Source organism: Epargyreus clarus, unplaced genomic scaffold (genome assembly GCF_041222505.1).
Source record: "Epargyreus clarus isolate Ecla_fem2 unplaced genomic scaffold, WU_Ecla_fem_2.2 ptg000005l, whole genome shotgun sequence".
NCBI lineage: Eukaryota > Metazoa > Arthropoda > Insecta > Lepidoptera > Hesperiidae > Epargyreus > Epargyreus clarus.
The window spans coordinates 14410617-14424541 of record NW_027332213.1 but is presented as its reverse complement, the minus strand read 5'-3'; the positions used below and the strand labels follow the sequence as shown (position 1 = coordinate 14424541).

General features: G+C 41.9%; 1 protein-coding gene across 1 annotated transcript; it reads left to right on the top strand.

Moving 5' to 3' along the window:
- Positions 1 to 816: 816 nt before the first annotated feature.
- Fkbp59 (FK506-binding protein 59kD) lies at positions 817 to 11875 on the top strand. The gene is made up of 7 exons (XM_073073310.1): positions 817 to 1164; positions 2628 to 2770; positions 4802 to 4922; positions 5409 to 5813; positions 6253 to 6518; positions 10492 to 10602; positions 11621 to 11875. Exons 1-7 carry the CDS (start codon positions 969 to 971, stop codon positions 11804 to 11806), a joined length of 1428 nt encoding a protein of 475 aa, XP_072929411.1. The 5' UTR covers positions 817 to 968; the 3' UTR covers positions 11807 to 11875.
- The last annotated feature ends 2050 nt before the right edge of the window (positions 11876 to 13925 follow it).

The following is a 13925-nucleotide window of genomic DNA, read 5'->3' as shown; positions in this document are numbered from 1 at the left end:
GTATAAGCAATGATAGCTTGATGGCTTATAAGTCTTAAAACCACATCATAGATTTACGGATGATTGCCACAGTAATGTCTAATGGTAAATTTTTTACGCGTTTCGAACCCTCGTAAAAGTCGTATGTTCTGTGTTTTCGATTCATCCAGATTTTTGTTCTGGTAGTCTTACTGTGCTACATCTAAACATTGTTATTTGTACAATGTATCAGGCACAAATAATCAAAGCCGCAAGTTTTCATTGGTTCAAGAAAAGCAAAAATTTAAATCTTTCCAAGTCCCAGAGTACAATAAAAGAGAAATATAATATAAAAGCATTGTAGATCTTATTTAAAAAAAAAGGGCTGAGAAGCATATTTTTAGTAAGGGTAACTATGGATGTTGAGTATGGCAAGTTAACAAAGCAATGAAATATTTGTAGTGTTGCTATCTACTACACGTTTACCCTTTAAAATATATTTTGGAAATAAGAAATAAAATATTTATATCTTGTTTTGGTAAGGAAATGTAATATTAAAGCACAACACAATATCTTTTAGTTAATAATATTAATATACTTTATGATATTATACTTAAATCTTCTTTACAAGTATTGCAATTAGCATTCAATAATTTATAACATTTTTAAAAATTAAATTGATAAAATAAAGATCTTATTTGAAATAAATTCTTTAAAAATACTTTGGCACGCTTTTACAGGATACTAATATGCTGAGTGTGATGAATGTTAATTATTGATTTTTTTTTTGGGTAAATCTGGTAATGAAGTATGCAACACTATCATTGCCACTGTCTCTGTCAGTGCTATGAAGGTGACATTTTCATTTTTTTCTACTCATTCTAGATTAGTTCTCCACGAAAGCCGGTGCATTATCGAGCATTCCAGAACATTGTTTTAATTAACACGAAATAACCTTTTGAAGGAAGTTCGCACATTTATTTACGTAGCCAAACATTTAAAAAAAGACCATGGAGCATGGAATCGACATAACCAAGGAGGGAGACGGAGGTGTTTTGAAGAGGATCATCAAAGAGGGGGAGGGTTCCGAGACTCCTCACGCGGGGTGCGATGTCACCGTGCACTACACTGGGACGCTGCTGGACGGAACCAAGTTCGATTCCAGCAAGGACAGGAACGAGCCCTTCGAATTTCCACTCGGCAAACGTTAGTACAGCCTTTTATTTTATAAATTTAATTATGAAGAAGTAGATTGCAGTAACCTATTCCATGCATAGATACTTATCTATGATTCCATGTTAATAATAATAGTATGTGTTAGAAATTAATTATCACTTCCTTCAATGGATCAGGAAAACATGAGGAAACACATTGGAGAGGTTAATACAAAAAAGCTCTCAAAGGTGTGTGAGGTCTTCCAATCCGCACTTGGCCAGCATGGTGGCAATGGTCTAACTTCTCACTCTAAATGTGAACCCGTGCCCAGCAGTGGGACACTAATGGGTCGATGAAGTTATCAATTCTAAAATTAAATTCTTTTTATAATTCCATGATTTTAGCTCCCCTACACAAAAATTTATTAGCTGGGAGTGCTACACAATGACAAACATATTTTCATCACCATACATTGACCTCAAAAAGTACAATTCTTTACTATTTTACAAGGCAATTTATTCCTGTCGCGCATAGGCCATTAATATTCATATGTAATAGGTGACCACGTCCACCATTTTAATGTGTAGGTGTATAAAAGTTCTATTTTGTGTATATTTCCATAACGATCACAGAAATTGCCTAATTGGGTATTAATTTGATTTCGAAAAGGTTGTAATGGAGAGCATAAAAGACTACCAATTCTATTATTTTTCAATCCTCGAAGTCCAAAAAATACTCAAAATTGCTGGAATAGGCCTAATAATAGGCCATAACAACACTTTTGGAATCAGATTAATACCCAATTAGGCAATTTCTGTGATCATAATGGAAATATACACAAAATAAAACTTCTGTTCCTAATAATAGGCCTATTCCAGAAATTAAGTAGGCAATAAGCCTTATTATTGACTATTATTGAAAAATAATAGGCATTAGACTAAATTTATCAATAGAATAATTTATTATCTGTGGTATTAATTATATTTTATCATAAAACCACACTGTTCCATCATGTGGTTGATAAAAAAAAGGGTTGCAATTTTATTGATAAAAATTTAAATACTGGGAGTGGGAATATTAAAATGTGTGTGACTAATAGAATCATTATCATCTTTAGCCTTAGTACAAAGTCCTAAGGGGGAAGCCACAGTCATGGAGAAGTTATTTGCATATTTACATCGTCCATCCTTTTTCTGTTGATGAGGGGGAAACCTTTAAAAGGTATCTGACACCATATTACGTGAGATTTTTACTGTTTTGTTGGTCAACTTCACCACTACGCGAAGGACTCTGGTATCTCCATAGGAGCGCAATTGACATCCTTCCTGGTGTTGTTGGCTATGATCAAACTCTTCCTGGTATTCCTTATTCGGCCCATATTCCTGGTAGTTCTCTTTTATTTGCCTTAAGACAGGCGGGGAATACCTAATCATATCTATTATGATCATCTCCCCTTCCTGAAATTTAATTCTTCATGAGAATGGATAACATAGGTCACTTGAATTTTTCAACAGGAACAGTAATCAGAGCATGGGACATCGGCGTGGCGACGATGAGGAAGGGCGAGGTGTGCGTGCTGACGTGCGCGCCGGGGTACGCGTACGGCAGCACCGGCTCCCCGCCCAAGATACCGCCCAATGCCACACTGCAGTTTGAGGTATGATTTACGCGGAGGTATCTTAAATCGGGTGATATATTTATAGATCATTGAAATGTTATATTTGGTATGCAATTTATTTATTTATTAAAGGTTCACCAACATAGTATACACTTATATAAATTACATTGCAAAAGTTAGACAAATAAGTCATGTACCCACAATTATAGGTGAACACGGCATTTACAGAATAGACGCTCTAGTAGATTTAAATATAATGATAATAAGACTACAATTTACATTAAATACAAGATAAGAATATATATTACACAATTTTATACAATTAATAAGAACTTAGAAAAATTAAATATATTGAAATTAAAATTAAATCTAAAATTAATACATTGAAATTAAAATAATGTCAGTAGTAAAAAATAGACTATGAATAGATTTTTCTAATACAATAATTTTACTTATAGACTATTGAATTAAAATGTGATAAATTATCTTTGGATTAATTTGTATATAAAATAAAAAAAATAAAAAAATTATGTAATATGGCTATGACGAATGATCTCTGAAATGTTTCAATTGTAATGTAATGATCAATTGTAAGAAGACGCAATATTTTTGTTTTTATTGTTTGACCCCCTTGATTAATGCAAACCTAAATTCTAATTTGTGGGGTCTCAACACTTGTCCCTCGACCGCCATCTTGATAAACAAATAATTTTCACGCTTTAAAACAACATTTTAAAAATTAAATAGTCTATTGTGGGTTAAGGGTGTAATGGATTGAAACACATCTATTTAAAAAAAATCTTTGTTGTGTTGTTAATTTGCTGTCGTAGTATTTTAAATTTTAATTTCATTTAACTTGTGTAGTGAACTATGAACCAGACCTTCACAGAAAACACTCAAACAGTAAAATGACAAAACTCTAGTCGTATAACAAGAATAAAAATACATTTTTTGTGTCTGCACCGCTGACGCGACTTAATCAGAATCAAGTTCTTTAGAATCCTACATTTTTTCACTTCATCATAAGTCCACTCATTCATAGTCCACTCAATCTTTATTCTTCTTTGAAAAAAATTATAATAGGCATAGTTTTAATACTAGAAATAAAGATAAACTAGCCATACCTCAATTTAGATTAAGCAAGGTGTGTAATTCTTTTATGGGGAAGTGTATTCGTTTCTGTAATAAAATACCAAAAGACATTATTGATCTATCCGAGAAAAGGTTTAAATCTACTATAAAATTAACTTTATGTAAAAAAGCTTATTATAATGTAAATCAGTACTAAAATGATAGATCCGCATGGTATGACAACTCCAGCTCCAACATCAATAATTAATTATATGTAAATTATTTTCCCTTTAGAAGATGCAAATATGGACACGTATGGAGTTTCTTGCGCCGCTTCTTCTCCATAGCGAAACACCTTCCGAAGCGGTGGTAGTTTGTTGACTTTCAAAAAGTATTCTATATGAATCAATTTTGAATAAATGAGATTTGAATTTGAATTAGTCAATAAGTGTAAGAAAACCCTGTGTAAATGATATAAAATAAACTATGAAAATCAAAAAGATGAACGCCTCTTTTGTTTTCTGAAACAACTGTGGTAATCCTACACTACACCTTTCACGGGGAAAGTGGGAACAATGCATAAAGAGCAATGTCCCTATGTACTTCATACGTTTCGTAATGCGATCCTATTTCATTGTCACTCTACTGTGACTACAATTACAGTACCATTTCACTTTATACTTAAAATCAAATGGGACATCCCTAAGTCACGGTTCTCATGGTCATGATTGCAGAAGTACCACCGCATATCCTGTTTTATTTGCGTCATTTGACCACCACAATTATTTCTCACACTCACAGGGTGGCCAGTTGCACTTAGTAACTTTCGAAAAATCATCAATGATCGAAGATTTGTCCTATTTATGATTGATTGTCCATGGACAACTTAGCATGAAATGGTTACATATTTGTTACTCATGAAGCCACCTCCACTAGGGCCAAGCCTTACCCAATGCTGTTCCTTGTCCAAAGTACAAATATTCACATTCTTGTCCATAGATCGAAATGATAGGTTGGACGGAAGAAGACTTGACCAGATCGAAGGACAAGGGTATTCTCCGTCATATCATCGAGCCGGGACAGGGTAGACAGCATCCACATAATGAAGCAGAGGTCACAGGTGAGGAATTAGCACAAATTTTTATGATCTTAGTGAGTTACTTTTTCTATTTTATTGATTTTGAATTTTTATTACAACACTGATCGTGAGAGTGCTTATCATGATTACGATTGAATTAACCAACGTTAAGCCATTTATCTCTTTCAAACCTAGCGACCGTGACCGTATATAGGGGAGGGACGGATAAGGGGTGTAGCCCCCAGCTTACGCGAGAAAAAAAATCAAGGAAAGAACAAGTTTCAAGGACTAAACAACTTTCTGTCAAGCAACGCGAACCCATGTCACTTCATTTTGGGTACCCCATCCCCCTCCGAACAAAGTACTTGTGTCACATATTTTACCAGTTTTCATTGTTCCTATTGTCACTGGAAAGCTGAATGTCTTACACGCAAAGGGGCTTCTTAGCGCGTTTGACTTTTAGCCTTTCCAGTCGATATGTTTATTAAATTTCATTATCAGTATCACATATTTATCTCTCTGTTACAGTTGAACTGGAGGGCAAATTGCCGGACGGTAAAATTTTCGACCAGCGCACAGTGACTTTTATCCTTGGAGAGGGTGCTGATATCAACGTTTGCGAAGGCATCGAGAGAGCTCTAGAGAGCTTCGAAACGGGCGAGAAGTCCCGTCTAACCATCCAGCCGAAATACGCCTTCAAATCCAAGGGTAACGAGGAGTTAGGAGTGCCTCCAAATTCGGTCGTGGAATACACGGTCACGTTAAAGAACTTCGTTCCGGACAGGCTGGCCTCGTCTTTGAGTAGTGAGGACAAACTGGAAGCGGCGAAGATGTACAAGGAGAAGGGGACAGAATACTTCAAGGCTAAGAAGTTCCAGCTGGCCATGAAGAAGTACAAGAAGATCCTCACTTTGTTGAATGATGGTGATGTTGGTGAGTTGAAGTTTTTTTTGATAAAGAAGGTGCAATTAAACTTGCTTATCTGATGGCAATTGGTTATTGCAACCCATGGACTCTTGATAAGATTAGAGTCCTACATTAGGTTGGCTGCAGATGCCGATATGTAATTCTGTCAATATAGTAGTAGGATTTATTTGTTTTCATCAATTCTCGTCGAACAATGCTGAATATGTAAACGCTTCGGACGATTGCAGGTGCGTACCTTATTTTTTGATTCGCGCTAAAAATCCTTAACTCTTTGGAGCATGTACGATATCATAGCGAGTACCGAATAAACTCAATTAGGTTACTTATATGCCCATAATCAAGTCTACACAGTTAATTTAAATATTCGTCATTGAGAGTTCGGCGAGTTACTCTGCGGATCGTTTTCGAGCATCTAAATGTCTAAAGCCGCCGTAACATCTTCCAGACGGGGACGGCTACGTGTTCCAAGACGAGCAGCGTACACGTGCGCGAGAACTCCTACTATCAGCGCACTTGAACCTGTCGCTGGTGTGCCTGCAGCCGCCCGTACAGCATCTGTTGGTGGAGAAGCACGCGAGCGCGGCGTTGGCGCTGGACGAGAGCAATGTGAAGGCGCTGTTCCGCCGCGGACAGGCGCGCCTCGCCGCTGCAGAGCCACAGCGAGCTATACCGGACTTCCAGCGGGTGCTTGAAATTGAACCGGACAATAAGGTGAGTGTAGCGTAAGACGCGAGTGTCTCGTGGTCAAAATCAAGCTGGTAGTTGTAATCAAGCTAGTATCACAATCACGTGACACAAGCGCTACGTTCAGTTCGCGCGACGCTCAAGCAACGCGCACGTAGGCAGTGGCACGCACACGTGCGACGAACGATAGTATGACGTCACGTGCACCCGTCGCTGGTGTGCGTACTAGTGGCACGTCACTTGATCCTCTCTCTGGTATGCACTGTAGCATGACGGCAACTGCTTCCGTCGATGGGATGCGCACTAGTATGACGTCACCGAAACCCGTTGCTGGTGTGCGCGCTACTATGACGTTACCGAAACCCGTCGCTGGTGTGCGCGCTACTATGACGTCACATACACCCGTCGCTGGTGTGCGCGCTACTATGACGTCACATACACCCGTCGCTGGTGTGCGCGCTACTATGACGTCACATACACCCGTCGCTGGTGTGCGCGCTACTATGACGTCACATACACCCGTCGCTGGTGTGCGCGCTACTATGACGTCACATACACCCGTCGCTGGTGTGCGCGCTACTATGACGTCACATACACCCGTCGCTGGTGTGCGCGCTACTATGACGTCACATACACCCGTCGCTGGTTTGCGCGCTACTATGACGTAATCGAAACCCGTCGCTGGTGTGCGCGCTACTATGACGTCACATACACCCGTCGCTGGTGTGCGCGCTACTATGACGTCACATACACCCGTCGCTGGTGTGCGCGCTACTATGACGTCACATACACCCGTCGCTGGTGTGCGCGCTACTATGACGTCACATACACCCGTCGCTGGTGTGCGCGCTACTATGACGTCACATACACCCGTCGCTGGTGTGCGCGCTACTATGACGTCACATACACCCTTCGCTGGTGTGCGCGCTACTATGACGTCACATACACCCGTCGCTGGTGTGCGCGCTACTATGACGTCATCGAAACCCGTCGCTGGTGTGCGTGCTACTATGACGTCACATACACCCGTCGCTGGTGTGCGCGCTACTATGACGTCACATACACCCGTCGCTGGTGTGCGCGCTACTATGACGTCACATACACCCGTCGCTGGTGTGCGCGCTACTATGACGTCACATACACCCGTCGCTGGTGTGCGCGCTACTATGACGTAATCGAAACCCGTCGCTGGTGTGCGCGCTACTATGACGTCATCGAAACCCGTCGCTGGTGTGCGTGCTACTATGACGTCACATACACCCGTCGCTGGTGTGCGCGCTACTATGACGTCACATACACCCGTCGTTGGTGTGCGCGCTACTATGACGTCACATACACCCGTCGCTGGTGTGCGCGCTACTATGACGTCACATACACCCGTCGCTGGTGTGCGCGCTACTATGACGTAATCGAAACCCGTCGCTGGTGTGCGCGCTACTATGACGTCACATACACCCGTCGCTGGTGTGCGCGCTACTATGACGTCACATACACCCGTCGCTGGTGTGCGCGCTACTATGACGTCACATACACCCGTCGCTGGTGTGCGCGCTACTATGACGTCACATACACCCGTCGCTGGTGTGCGCGCTACTATGACGTCACATACACCCGTCGCTGGTGTGCGCGCTACTATGACGTCATCGAAACCCGTCGCTGGTGTGCGCGCTACTATGACGTCACATACACCCGTCGCTGGTGTGCGCGCTACTATGACGTCACATACACCCGTCGTTGGTGTGCGCGCTACTATGACGTCACATACACCCGTCGCTGGTGTGCGCGCTACTATGACGTCACATACACCCGTCGCTGGTGTGCGCGCTACTATGACGTAATCGAAACCCGTCGCTGGTGTGCGCGCTACTATGACGTCACATACACCCGTCGCTGGTGTGCGCGCTACTATGACGTCACATACACCCGTCGCTGGTGTGCGCGCTACTATGACGTCACATACACCCGTCGCTGGTGTGCGCGCTACTATGACGTCACATACACCCGTCGCTGGTGTGCGCGCTACTATGACGTCACATACACCCGTCGCTGGTGTGCGCGCTACTATGACGTCACATACACCCGTCGCTGGTGTGCGCGCTACTATGACGTCACATACACCCGTCGCTGGTGTGCGCGCTACTATGACGTCACATACACCCGTCGCTGGTTTGCGCGCTACTATGACGTAATCGAAACCCGTCGCTGGTGTGCGCGCTACTATGACGTCACATACACCCGTCGCTGGTGTGCGCGCTACTATGACGTCACATACACCCGTCGCTGGTGTGCGCGCTACTATGACGTCACATACACCCGTCGCTGGTGTGCGCGCTACTATGACGTCACATACACCCGTCGCTGGTGTGCGCGCTACTATGACGTCACATACACCCGTCGCTGGTGTGCGCGCTACTATGACGTCACATACACCCTTCGCTGGTGTGCGCGCTACTATGACGTCACATACACCCGTCGCTGGTGTGCGCGCTACTATGACGTCATCGAAACCCGTCGCTGGTGTGCGTGCTACTATGACGTCACATACACCCGTCGCTGGTGTGCGCGCTACTATGACGTCACATACACCCGTCGCTGGTGTGCGCGCTACTATGACGTCACATACACCCGTCGCTGGTGTGCGCGCTACTATGACGTCACATACACCCGTCGCTGGTGTGCGCGCTACTATGACGTCACATACACCCGTCGCTGGTGTGCGCGCTACTATGACGTCACATACACCCGTCGTTGGTGTGCGCGCTACTATGACGTCACATACACCCGTCGCTGGTGTGCGCGCTACTATGACGTCACATACACCCGTCGCTGGTGTGCGCGCTACTATGACGTAATCGAAACCCGTCGCTGGTGTGCGCGCTACTATGACGTCACATACACCCGTCGCTGGTGTGCGCGCTACTATGACGTCACATACACCCGTCGCTGGTGTGCGCGCTACTATGACGTCACATACACCCGTCGCTGGTGTGCGCGCTACTATGACGTCACATACACCCGTCGCTGGTGTGCGCGCTACTATGACGTCACATACACCCGTCGCTGGTGTGCGCGCTACTATGACGTCACATACACCCGTCGCTGGTGTGCGCGCTACTATGACGTCATCGAAACCCGTCGCTGGTGTGCGTGCTACTATGACGTCACATACACCCGTCGCTGGTGTGCGCGCTACTATGACGTCACATACACCCGTCGCTGGTGTACGCGCTACTATGACGTCACATACACCCGTCGCTGGTGTGCGCGCTACTATGACGTCACATACACCCGTCGCTGGTGTGCGCGCTACTATGACGTCACATACACCCGTCGCTGGTGTGCGCGCTACTATGACGTCACATACACCCGTCGCTGGTGTGCGCGCTACTATGACGTCACATACACCCGTCGCTGGTGTGCGCGCTACTATGACGTCACATACACCCGTCGCTGGTGTCCGCGCTACTATGACGTCACATACACCCGTCGCTGGTGTGCGCGCTACTATGACGTCACATACACCCGTCGCTGGTGTGCGCGCTACTATGACGTCACATACACCCGTCGCTGGTGTGCGCGCTACTATGACGTCACATACACCCGTCGCTGGTGTGCGCGCTACTATGACGTCACATACACCCGTCGCTGGTGTGCGCGCTACTATGACGTCACATACACCCGTCACTGGTGTGCGCGCTACTATGACGTCACATACACCCGTCGCTGGTGTCCGCGCTACTATGACGTCACATACACCCGTCGCTGGTGTGCGCGCTACTATGACGTCACATACACCCGTCGCTGGTGTGCCTGAAGCCGCCCGTACAGCCGCTGCTGGTGGAGAAGCGCGCGAGCGCGGCGCTGGTGCTGGACGAGAGTAATGTGAAGGCGCTGTTCCGCCTTACTGCCGCAGAGCTGTACCGAGCGATGTGTTCGACCTTGCAGCTATTATTTATGTCCAACTAAAGAAATATAACTTAGAAATCGTTACGGTTTGCAGGCAGCGGCAAAACAGATCGCCATCTGCCGCAAGATGATCCAAGAGCAGCGGCAGCGCGAGAAGCAGCTCTACAGCAACATGTTTGACAAGTTCGCCAAGCACGACAACGAGGTAACTTGTAACTCGTAACGTCCCACTACTAGCACGGGGTTCTTCCCTTAACAGGCCCATAGCCAATGCCGTTTTAAGGATCATCAAGTGCATGATCAATAATTTAGAAATGTTGAACGTAAGGCTTAACAAATACAATTTGCTTAGTCTACATATTTCTCGAGGCCCATCTCAGAAGAACACACACACATACACACACGCACTGTTCCCCTCATATATTCAGAGCCCCTATATTATTATGAATTAATTTAAGCCTACGAGTATTATAATTATAAGTCATTTATTTATGTGTACTTTGATTCTTTAAAAGGGTAGAAATTTTTAAACTTTACAATATGTTCTTTTATGATTTATTTTATGCAAAAAAAATTCAAAATCACATATGAAGTTATTTATCCCCTCATTTATTCATTAAGCACAGCACAGCGTGCTTACTGCGGTAGAGCATTTTTTCTTTAGAATGTACTAGTTTTTGCCCGCGGCTTTGATCGCATTTCAAAGAAAATAATATGACATACTAACATACATAAAACTGAAAATTTGTACCTTCATTGGAATGGCAGTGGCGCCATCTGGCGAAAATTGGTCGTACCAACTCTGAAACCTTCGTGGGCGCATGGACAACAACGTTGCTAAAGATCATCACTTGATCAAATGCATAGTTTACGAATCATTTTTTACTAATATCGATTAAAATAATCGTTTTTTTTGGTCCGAAAGATCGATTCTCCGATTAATCGATCTTAGATCGCCATCCCTACTTCCCGTGGGATTTCCGGGATAAAAACTATCCTATGCCTTCCTCTGGTCTCAGACTATCTTTTTACAAAATTTCATTAAAATCGGTTCAGTGCTTTAGGCGAGAAGAAGAGACTACCAGACAGACAGACAGAGTTACTTTCGGATTTATAATATAAGTAAGGATTTCTAAACGTGGACTTCCCTGGAGTGATTGTTTCTGTAGGAAGTGCATGTAAAAGTGTAGTTCTCTTATCCAATGTACGTTGGGTGTTCGCAGGTGGAGCGGCAGCGCGCGCAGCACGAGGTGGACGTGATGGGCGAGCGCGTGGGCGAGTGGGGCGCGGGCGGCGCGGAGGGCGGCGAGTGGACGGACCGCCAGCGCGACCGCAAGCCCACGCACTTCGAGCGCGAGAACCCCAACATCCTCATGCTCGACAAGGACGGACGCTTCCAGAACATGTGAATGTGATGTGAGAGATAAGACGCCTACTAGTATGTGAATGAAGCTCCTTATTCAAATATTCGAAAATTGAATTGAGTTGAATTGATTCAATTTTTGAATGAAAATTGAATTGAATTCGATCAATTCAATTTTTGAATAAAAATTTAATTTTTGAATAAAAATTTAATTTTAGACTCAAAATTGAATTTTAGACTAAAAATTGAAATTTAGAATAAAAAATTGATTTTTTGAATAAAAATTGAATTGAATTCAATCAATTGAATTTTTGAATGGAAGTGAGGAGTGTACGAATGATCCCCGCTTATATGTAACGCCCGTTATTAACATTCAATCTGTCTAATATTTTGTCTATTGATTGATATTTGCCCTTTAATATAGAAAAACACTCACATTTTCTCAATAACTATAGACACTAAGATTATTGTGTGTGTGTGTGTGTCGTGAGTGCAACGAACACACACAAAGGAGAATATACAAACAATCAAAAAATATATGTAAATTCAACATTCAGATATTGTTCTGGGCGAGAAGTGAACATGGAACCTTTGGTGCATTAGACAGACACGGTGACTGCTCTGCCACGTAGGTCGTCTTTATTCTAGACGATGTCACTTGCAATCTTTGGTAGGCAAAAATTAGATAGATTGATTTATAATAACGGGCGTATAAGAACTTTAAAGTATACTGAATGAATGGTTTATCGATTCCGCTCTAAATGTACGTGTGAATGAATTATCAGTTTAGAAACCACCACGTTTGATAAAGTCACTAGTATTCAGAGTAGCACTGTGAACACAAATGACTGAACTGAATGTATACTGAACACTTTGAATGAATGTTTTAATGAATTATCACTTTGTAAATGTTCGCGTTTGAATTATCGACACCACTTGTGTCTTAAATCATGCTGTTTGTTGCAAAATCTGAATAAGTGTTGCCATCTGATTTGTCCTAAATTTAAGGGTAAAATAATAGAATGTAGGAACTAAATTTAGATAGGCAATTGAAAAGGGCTTGGGAGTTTTGGGTTTCGGGAATCTGCAATTAATTTTAAGGGTTCAATAATTCATACTACGTTTTATTGTAGATCATATTTAATTTTCTATGAATATCCGTATAAAAATGTTTTCTTTATGTATTCTGTACAGGTATCATTGCTGTATGTATGTCATAGTTACATGTTAAAATGAATTTAGTAGTATTACAATTGGGTTATATACTTGTACATTGTTTAGCCAAGACTAAAGGTCTTTAACTCTTTACTGTTAAGTAAGTATAAGGCTGATAAATAACTTAATTAAACAATTACTAGTAAAATATCGAATAGTGTTTCTGTCAAAGTAAATTAATATAGCACCGAAAAATAATAAAATAGTAGTAGGCGTGATGACAGTAAGAAAGTGCAAAGAAGTTTGTTGAAAGGATACTAAAAATACCTTGTTTTAAATAATAACTTTAAGATTAATTATGTTTATTTTTACAAGATTTTTTTATAAAATATTGCAGTGGGTCATGTTGAAACGCTAATCGGATGAAAAAAATTAATATCTTGAATTAAGTTTTAACGAAAATAATATGTAAACTTAATTTCTTGAATAAAGTTTTAACGAAAATAATATGTAAACTTAATTTCTTAAATTAAGTTATACACACATTTAAATTAAAGCGTTAAAACTTAATTTCTTAAATGTACGTTAATTTCTTAAATTTAAATGTTGGAAACAGTAGATCTACATTTTAGAATTGATGTGGATTTCAAAATCTGTCATCATCCCTATTATTGTTGTAAATTTTAGGTCACTCATATTGTTATAACGGAGTTTACCACTTTAGCCAGAAAATTGTTTAAGTCCTCGGGGTTCATTATTGCATATGCCTGTAAATTATGTCTGAATTATGTACAAAAAAATATGTGTTTATTTTACGATTGATAATATGTAATTGAACATGAATTCTTTCAATATAAACTGGGTTGATCCATACAAGTTGTTTTTTACATAAGTATTAATAAAAATATTATGCAGACGATGTATAGTAACTTGTGCAAGTAGGAATCATTAGTGGGAACCTTTCCAGATTCGAATCCCACGCTTTTGATTTTGTTTAAGGTATGTAAGTT

Bases quoted from the DNA above. Each gene is read 5' to 3' on its own strand.
- Fkbp59 (XM_073073310.1), top strand. From the start codon at position 969: ATGGAGCATGGAATCGACATAACCAAGGAGGGAGACGGAGGTGTTTTG. The intron at 5,814-6,252 runs GTGAGTTGAAGT...AACATCTTCCAG, and splicing joins GTTGAATGATGGTGATGTTG to ACGGGGACGGCTACGTGTTC. The intron at 6,519-10,491 runs GTGAGTGTAGCG...TACGGTTTGCAG, and splicing joins AAATTGAACCGGACAATAAG to GCAGCGGCAAAACAGATCGC.